This window comes from Lutjanus erythropterus, chromosome 17, assembly GCF_056507025.1.
Source record: "Lutjanus erythropterus isolate fLutEry1 chromosome 17, fLutEry1.hap2, whole genome shotgun sequence".
Classification (NCBI taxonomy): Eukaryota; Metazoa; Chordata; class Actinopteri; order Lutjaniformes; family Lutjanidae; genus Lutjanus; species Lutjanus erythropterus.
The window spans coordinates 30996379-31005772 of record NC_139333.1 but is presented as its reverse complement, the minus strand read 5'-3'; the positions used below and the strand labels follow the sequence as shown (position 1 = coordinate 31005772).

The 9394-nt window shown below is 37.7% G+C and overlaps 1 protein-coding gene across 1 annotated transcript in view; it reads left to right on the top strand.

Annotated features, from left to right (window-relative positions):
* Positions 1-3964: 3964 nt before the first annotated feature.
* Positions 3965-9394, top strand: part of reep3b (receptor accessory protein 3b) — a 47683-nt gene continuing 42253 nt past the window's right edge. The window contains exon 1 of the mRNA XM_084740262.1: positions 3965-4329. Coding sequence (XP_084596388.1) covers positions 4298-4329 — 32 coding nt within the window. The 5' untranslated portion in view covers positions 3965-4297. The remainder of the gene's footprint in view (positions 4330-9394) is intronic.

The window sequence follows — 9394 nt, the reverse complement described above, 5'->3', positions numbered from 1 at the left end:
TTGTGTTTTTAGGGCCACATCTAACAATTATCATCAATTAATCAGCCGATTATTGTCCCAATTTAGTGATTTGTTGTTTGGTCCATCAAATGTCAGAAAATGGTGAAAAATGTTGATCAAAGCTCAAGATGACGTCCTCAAATGTCTTTGTTTTGTCCAGAATTCAAAAATATTCAGTTTAGTGCCAGAGAAGAGTAAAGAAACCAGAAGATGAAATCAGAGAATTTTTATATTTTATATTAAAAAAAGACTCAAAATGACCAAAATAGATGCAGAATAATTTAATAGTCGATTAACAATAGATTAATCATTGCCACTCTAATGGTTTTATGTTCGTTGTTTATGTTGTCCAGCTGTCCCTTCCTTTGTAGCACGCAATTGATTGATTGATTTAAAGACAAAAAAATTGTTACATTTCCATGCAGAGAAGCATTTTTTCACTAGAGGCCATGATAATGAATTCACAGCTGTGTATGCTCTTTGCATGGTAACATATTGTTCTTTATTTTAAAATTGTAATCCTACTAATAATCCACATTTTTATTCAATGTAACTGTAATCTGATCATGTTGTTTTTATCTTTAACTGTAATGAAATACAGTTACCTTTTTTTTATATCCAGTCTACATAGTCCCGTTACATGTAATTACTCCCCAATCCTGTGAATATGATATTGTTGAACAGGTTGTTATGGCACATTGTCACATTGTATATAACTGAATATTGAGTGAATGCTCTTTAACAGCAGCAGTGATATACCTATGTGTTCAGCATATCTCTGCTCAGTTTAATTTATTTGCAAATATGTATGTTTCTTACTGGATTTGGCATCTGTTTCTGACATTATACAGTATAGTGAGGTTAGCAGTGGAGCAGCTGAACGCTCAGTGTGGAGGTGTTCTCTGTTCAGCTGTGATCCTGTGATGCTGTCCCAGACAGCCAGTGTGACCACAGAGGCTCCACTGGGAATCTCCCTCACACTGCTGCACACTGCAGCAGCCGCCTTCATGAATAACAAGTAACTATGAGTCTACCCCCCCACCCCCCACCCAACACACACACACATCATATGTACACAAAACAGGCACGTATCTGCATGTGGTCACAAACATGCACATCTGCAAATATATAAAGTCACAAGCTCATAGCTGCACACACACAAGCTCACACACATGTTTATGTGCTCAGATATCATTATCTGTGCACACAGATGGACATGCACACACAAAGAGAAAGGCACACTGAAGCTCACAGATGGGGTTTGTGTCTGCCAAGTGCTATGTATGGAAAACTGTAATGAATATGATTACGACCTAAAGACTGCTGTGGTTAACGTAATGAGCAAGACAAAGGCAGTCCACTGCATGCACCTCAGGTATGCAGTAGGTCAGGACAAGAATAAATGAATCAAATCATTCCTTTCTCATTCATCTTCTCTTGCGGTATTGTACTGCTGTTTTAATTTCTCTAATGTATAATTATTTTATTTCTTTTACCTCACATGCTTTTATATTCTTATTAGCCAACTGTTGGTTTTAATTATTTTATCTTATTATATCTTATCACTTCTTCCCTTTAAATGGTTTTAGTTCTCATGTCTTACGATTTTACTGGTCTAAACCATTCTGTTGTGTATCCTAATTGGTTTTAACTTCAGTATTTTTCATGCATCTGTTCTTATGGCTGAAACTTTCATGGCTCACTCTCTGTGCACTGTCCACCTCTAATGAAATGTGCTATATAAATTAAGTTTTGCTTGTTTGCTTTGGCTGCTAATGTGTTAACTTGTTCTATGTAAGATATTACAAATTAAGGCCTTAAATTTCTGTATTGCACGCATAATACAGCAATCTAGATAAATGCCCACATTCAGTGAGTATAGAAAACAAACAAAACTTAATAAGTATAAAGAATGCATCATAAATAGAGGTTAATGTTTTCAATATGCTATTCCATATGGGAAAAAAATGGATTTGTGTATTTTGTTCAAGGATGACAAAATTCACGAACCTGTGATTTAATGTAGTGATCTGAACAAAGATGAATTCTTCATGATTCAAATGGAAAGGACCAATTAATGTGTGCAGCTGACATATCGATTGTGTTGTTGTGATATCGTGACACATGCAAAGATTCGTGGCAGTGGTTCATTTTGTGTCATTTAAACCCCCGACAAGATATCAGTGTCACGATTGCATAGAAATGTAACTTTTTTAACGAGAATTATGATGCTGTATTCTCTATACTAGGAAACTTCTCCTAAAATTAGCTTTAAAAAAATAGAAATATATCACTTTGCTTGCAGTATTGCATGATTCATATCGTAATGCCAGATTCTTGCCAATTCACAGTCCTATAGGACATTTAGCAGTTAAAAAAAAAAATATATATATATATATATAATTACTGCAATATACATCGATCTGAATGTTGTGTTAATTCTTATATTACTATTATTGTGTAGTGTGATGCTAGTGATGCATATTTTCATTTAAGAAAAAGGGCATTGCATACCAGCAATTGACAACAAAAACAAAAAACATTTTCATTTAGCCCCCATCCACCCACCCATACTGCCTATACAAGATAACGTACAAGAAAGTTCACAGGAGATTTTAATACCAAATTGAGTAAAATAAAGAGACAGACACAAGAAATGTAATAGAAAACTTCACAGACAACAAAATACAAATACATACATAGGAATAAAAATAAATTCAATCTGTGGATATCCTAGTATATAGGCTTATTTACCTACAACTCTTACAACTTCACTCTGGCATATTGAGAGCTCCATATATGGTCCCTGGAGAGAGCCATTCATGAACAACAAAGATTACAAATCCTGCTTAGTTTTGCAGGAGAGTCTTATGTTGCATGGGATTTTTGGGTTGACCCTCTGATTGAGTATTTAATCTTTTCTAACTTGAGGAATAACATCAAGTCATTCATCCAAGCATAAACTTAAGGTGGATATTCTGACTTCCATTCCAACAAAATCCTTCTCCATGCAAGTAGTGTAGCGAAGGCAAACACATCTTTCATTTATTTGTCAATAATACCCCCCCCCCCCAGGGACTCCAAAGACTGCAAATTCAACGCTGGGTTGAATGTCCTTGTGAAAAGCCTCAGATAGAGTCTGAAATACAGTAGCCCAGTAGTTGTTAAGCATATGACAAGACCAGAACATAATGGGTCAGGTCTGCCTCTCCAGTGTGACAACCATCACATATTCCATCGATATTAGGATAGATCTTAGACAGTCTGGCCTTTCTATAAAGAATTCGATGGAGAGCCTTGATTTCAATTAAGCCAAGGCAAGCACATGAGGTTGAACCATTTACCCTTTCCAAAGCTCTATCCCATGTTGCATCAGATATATTCATTCCAAGCTCCACCCAGTCTACTTGGATCTTATTAAGTGTCTCTTTATTGAATGACATAATAATGCTTTAAATATTCGAGATAAGACCTTTAGGATGCGCAGGAGTTTGCAGGATATCATTTAGTCCTCTTCTTGGTGGTATACAAGAAAAGATGGGCTAACAGATCAAGACAGACAGACAGACAGACAGACAGACAGATAGATAGATAGATAGATAGATAGATAGATAGATAGATAGATAGATAGATAGATAGATAGATAGATAGAATATTATGTTTGTTGAACCTGCTATACGGACTGACCTGGAACTAAAAACAAGGTCCTCTGCCTTCCCGAACAACAACACTTTGAGCGTACCCTGTACCCCCTCATTGCTTCACTCCCGTTGGTTAGAATTCGCCACGAATCGAACTCAGGCCAATCAGAGCACACATCGCTGAGTTTGAAATTCCATAGCTTCTACCAAACTCAAAAGTCACATGGGCAGCCGTGGCCAACCAATGATAGTTTGAGTTTGTTGTAAACAGACTGAACTGGCCAATGGCTGGGTCGAAAGGGCTGTTCTTTTCCTGTTGACGTCAGCGGCTGTTTGAGCACCGTTCTGGTGCCAGGAACTGAAGTGCGGAGGAAAGTAAGGAAGGAGGAAACCTGCTGGAGGGAACAAGAGGCTGCTACCAAACAACAGATATCATATTGGAGAGATATTCCATCGTTTAGGTATGGTTACAAAGACAGAGCAGTGAGACAGTCTGTTTGTCAGACATGTTGTTCGGCTGACGTACGGCGAGACAGCTATCTGCTCCCGGATTCGCTCATCGAAGTTTAGGCTGAAGAAGTTTACAGCGGCACGGGCTAACCAGTAACGTTACCACCGGGGCTGTCTTCTGCTTCTTAATCAACAAAGACGGAACAATGGTGTCCTGGATAATCTCGAGAAGCGTTGTGTAAGTACAAATACAACTTAGAGGAGTGGAAGTGAACTAAAATGGTGTTTGCAGCTCATGGAGAAAATTAGGCTTCGTGTCTAGAGGGGAACCCCATACCCTCGAAACATCTCGCGAGAGTGATGATTTTAACACAAAGCATGAGTTTTGCCTGATCTTAACTAGGTGTTTATACCCCTGAACTGAAGCAAATCTTAATCACAGCGTTGTCACATTGTGTAACATAATACGTTTGTCCAACGTGCAACATGTAGAAACAATGCGGCAATATCTCGCGAGAGTTTCTCAGAATTACGGTTCCCTTCTTAACACGACAGAAAATTAGGGCAACTGATGGGATTGAGCTTTGTTAGCTTGCTCGGCTAACCTGTTATCGTCATTATTAGCTTAGTCCTTCAGTTTTCTCCATTCGAAACTTTTTCAACATGAAAACAACATAATTTGTATTAGTAAGTTGTTAGAATACGCCTCAAGCACGCGGTGTTGTTTCCTAAAACAACTGTTATAAAATTAGTTGTGGTTATCTTTGTGGCTTGTGATATACTGAGGAGGTTAAAGCTAATGCTAACATGTTGTTTATGAATCATGGCCATGCACACTGCCGGTGAGTCAGCCGTTATAATATGTAACCGTTGTTAAGTATCGGTGAGGTGGAACTTTTCACGTCTCTACATGTTCATGTGTGAAGGAGTGTCAGGTACAGCTGTCATCTTGAAGATATTATTAGCCAGCCCTGGCCAATTTAACCTGGCAACCAGAACATTGTAGGGACACAGCAAGAAAGTCGTCCTCAAAACCCAATTTGAGTGGCTTTGTAGGCATCTGTCAGGTCACTGCTGGATACTCAGTCATCCATTGTCATGAATCTGAAATCCCTTGTGAATGAAGGAGAAGTCAGATTCAGATTTAAAACACAGCAGATGGCATTAGTTGGGGTAAAAATGCCCTTTTTGACTCAACAACCTTCCTTTTGCCCCTTTATCTCTTTATCCTTGTTTTCCTCTGCCTGCTGTCCCTATCCGTCTATCTGTATACATCCAGCAACGTTAGTTACATAACTTGGTGTCATGGAGGATAGGAATGTAGTGGAAAGGAGAGAAGGGAGTGGTGGGAAAGTACAAAATGTCTCTTGTTTTTCTCTATTGTAACTTTCAGACACGAGCTTTGTGTTGTGGGATAATAAACACATTCTTTTGTCACAGGTCAGACTCAGCACATGGTTTATCGCTGTTCAGTCACGGCCTGTGTCTAAGTACAGGAAGTAGATGAGTATTTTAGGCCTGTAGGCCCTTCATCCCATAACTTGCCCATAACTTTGTATGCTCTCCCTCACTCTTAATGTTGCATTTTGCATAGTGCAATTGATCTGCAGAATGTACCACATTAATATTTACGTGGCAGTTTGGAGTCTATGCCATAAATTTAAAAATATAAAAGTATGTAAATATAAAAGTAAGTAAAGCCTGAAAGTATTAAGGGTATCAAAGCACTGATACTTCTTCATTTATATGTGGTTTTAAAACGATACAATATCCATCATTATAGTATAGAAAGTGCAGACACTATAAAAAAAGGCTCATTTAAGACATGACATTTGGCATGCAGCAGCAAATCCAGACAGAGTTCAGTGACTTTTTGTGTGCCAGGACTGTGTGCAATTTTAAAAAGAGAAATATTAATTTAAAAAAAGAGAAATATGATTATCCCATTTTGTGAGCCCAGGACTTTTTTTTTTCCTTTTTACTGTGCTATCAAAAGAGGAATAAAATATTGTTTCTTTAAATAATAGTATTGTATCAAGGTTTAAAATTCTAGTATTGTGACAACTCCACCACAAAAATGCTTTCACCTGTTAGTCTGTTACTCAAGTGAAGCAGTGGAGACAATGGCTGCATTCAGAATTCAGATTAATCACATGTTAGCTCTCATTTGTTTCAAACCAAAACATAGATTGCAATTGCAGGTGAGAGTAGAAGAGTCAGGAGATTTATGAGTAGATACACAGGTATCTCAGTGTCAAGTTTACTTAAAAAAGGCAGGAAAAATTAGAGGAGGTACATAAAAGGAAAAAATAATAAAAGAAGCTTGTAAGCAGCAATTAAAGAAAAACTAGAATTATATACAGAAATTACACGCTTAATAAAGAGATACTCTGAAATGATATAAGAATACTTTAAATTATTGCAAATGAAATATTTCACTATGAATTACTGCACAAAACAATGATCTGGTATCTCCTTTAGGTAATATAAATTGCATAACTGTATCATTGAAAAAATATTTGTCCTTTTAAGTTAAAGCTGAAGGATTCACATTGCTCAAAGACATTTAGATATTACCACAACAGTCCATTTATAATAGATTCAGTCCTTTGCTGGTTTCCAGTATACAGCACAGTCCAGTATTTTTCCATTGACACACTTTTTGTTGGTGTGCCTCTTAATCTACAACATTAAGTTTGAGGTGTAACAGTGACCATAAGATTAAAGAGTCAACATTAAACGAACACTGCTGGAACTGTAGTCCTGTCTGTACTTGGTTTTGCAGGTTTATGGGACCAAAATGTAATTGGACAAATTGAGATATACTTTAAGTCATCATATTAGGTTTTAAATCCTTTGCAGCAAATGCCTTGCTGATGTTATGACTCACAGACATCTGCAAAGCAAATACTGCAACAGGCTGATGATGAGATAATTCATTCATTACCCCTCACTGAACTTGAGTGAAATAAATGAGTAACTGTGAAGTTCAGTAATGGTGTGCAGTGTGGAGTCTGCTATAATTTAATCTAGACAAGTTTAAACTTATCTGGAAGTATCCTGGCCTAGATTCTGCCCTGTGGAGCGCAGCTCTCATATTTCTGCTGGGTGTCCTCATCTGTGCCCATGTCAGGAGGGTTCATACATTTTCATTACAGTGGCTTCTCAGGCAGTAGCTACTGCTACAGTGTTAGTGTTAAATGTAGGATGCTTTAAGCCCTCATACATAATATTAGAATCATGAAATGACAAGTTCTTAGTTTTTAAGAATTAATTCTTTCCATTAACAGAGAGCTGAAATCTGTCCTGTGGATTGTTTTAAAGCCAGACCCTCACTCTATTGAAACGTGTCTTCAGTCACCCTTTTTACCTCTACACATCTCCTTTCCAACAGGCATTTAAAATGCCTGTCAGGCAACAGTTAAAAAACAGTCAGTTGCTGATTTTCAACTCAGCACTCCATGACCAGCTAATTTTAGGCAGCAGCCTGCAAGGAATGGTTCCAGGGTCATGAATGCATCTCTCTTAGTCTTTATTTGTCCAGCTCTTTCTCTTTGTTACAGCATCTGTGTTGGTGTTGACAAATAAATTTGAGCTCTCTGTCTAAAGCTGCCTTCAGATGATAAAAAAATTGCTCTTGGCTCATTGAGTTAGAGTGCAGAGGCAAAGTGCAGCACTGTACATAATGTTTAAACAGCTAAGCAAACTGTAGGATTGGATTTAGCTAAGGTTGCAAATTACATGTATATTCACAAATTTGGTAGCTTCATCTGGCTGCTGAAATTTGGCCATGGATTAGTTTTCCTTTGAGATTGCGGTCTGTTTTAATGAGTGATAGAATTCAGTGAACTCAAAAACAGTTTTCTTCCAACACTTTCACCCTACTTCTGGCTATGCCATCAGATGCCCTGTGCTACCAGTGAAGAGCAGTATACAATGATGTGACAGGATGAACCTAAAGACAAGGCTGGGCAAGCTTAATCGGAGACCACTAACATGAGTTAGCTAGCTTCATTTGCTGTTAAACATCCATTACCTGCGGCTGCTTATCTCTTGACAGGACTGGTGTTCTTCAGTCCTCTGTCAAGGAAGTGGAAAGAACAAACATAAAGTTGCTTTGGTAGTTTATCCACAGAAGAAGGGATTCCTCATTCATTGCAGGCTGATGTTCAAAACACTGCTGCTCTGGAAAGGGTTGTGTTTGTACCAGTTTTGTGACAGCCCTTGACTGCACAACAATTCCATTTTACTCAAAGCCATTATGTTATTTGTCCAAAGAGTTGTTGTATTGTTGCTGCTGCTATGGTGAACATTAAGTTAGCTAATAGCTAACCAGTGAGCAGAGGTGCTAGACAGGAAGTCTCACACAAAAAAGGGAAACTGGCTGTGCTCCGCCTCTTGTTATATATTTTCAGTGAAAATAAATTAGATACAGCTGTAATATTGTTGGTTATGCTTTGAAAGGTCAGCAGCAACCTAATTCACAGTTGAAATAATTTGAATTTTGAGCGCTGTGTTCACTGGCAATTTTGAGCAGTGCAGCCTGCCAAGGTTAGCAATTCTGGCTAGTTGTGTGACATCATTCTCTCCATCTGAAAACAATGGCACAGCCAGCGCAGAACAGTTTAACCGCTTATCTTGTGTGAGCACCGTAAAAGTTGAACAGCCATAAAAATTTAGAAAGCCCAGTAAACGCTACCATGAGCTCTTGACAATGTAATTTAGTTTGATTTGGTAGTCTTATTGCTTAGAAAGTTCAACTTTATACGTATGCATTTAATCAAACTATTATCAAATATGTGACAAAATAGCATTGTAATGAAATACTGTAGTGCTTCATATATGTCCTGGCCTACAGACCTTGTTCTCCAGATGTAAGAAAACATCTGTTGGTACAATTGTCACATCACCATATTTCTTCTTAGTTAAAATGAAAATTGTGATGCGAAAATGATCATTCCCACTAATCATGAATCATATCGCAATCACAGTATCTGTTAAAATAGTTGTGATAAGATTTTTTACCGTATGATTTTATTGGGATTATGTATATGGTAGGGCTATGGTATTGGATTGCACCAATTTGTGCACGTGTGAGTGTAAATTTATTGAGTTATTAAACTACACTGGTTACACTGTCTAATGTTGGAATGTTGTATGAGGTCTGCTTGTTCCTTTCAGCAGAGTGAAGAACAGGCCCTTCAGGATCAGTAGAATGCTTGTGTGCTTCACTGCCTGGAGCACAGAGAAGCTGTTATTTATATTAATCCATGAAGAAAATCTGCCTTTTAAAGTGCCTGAAA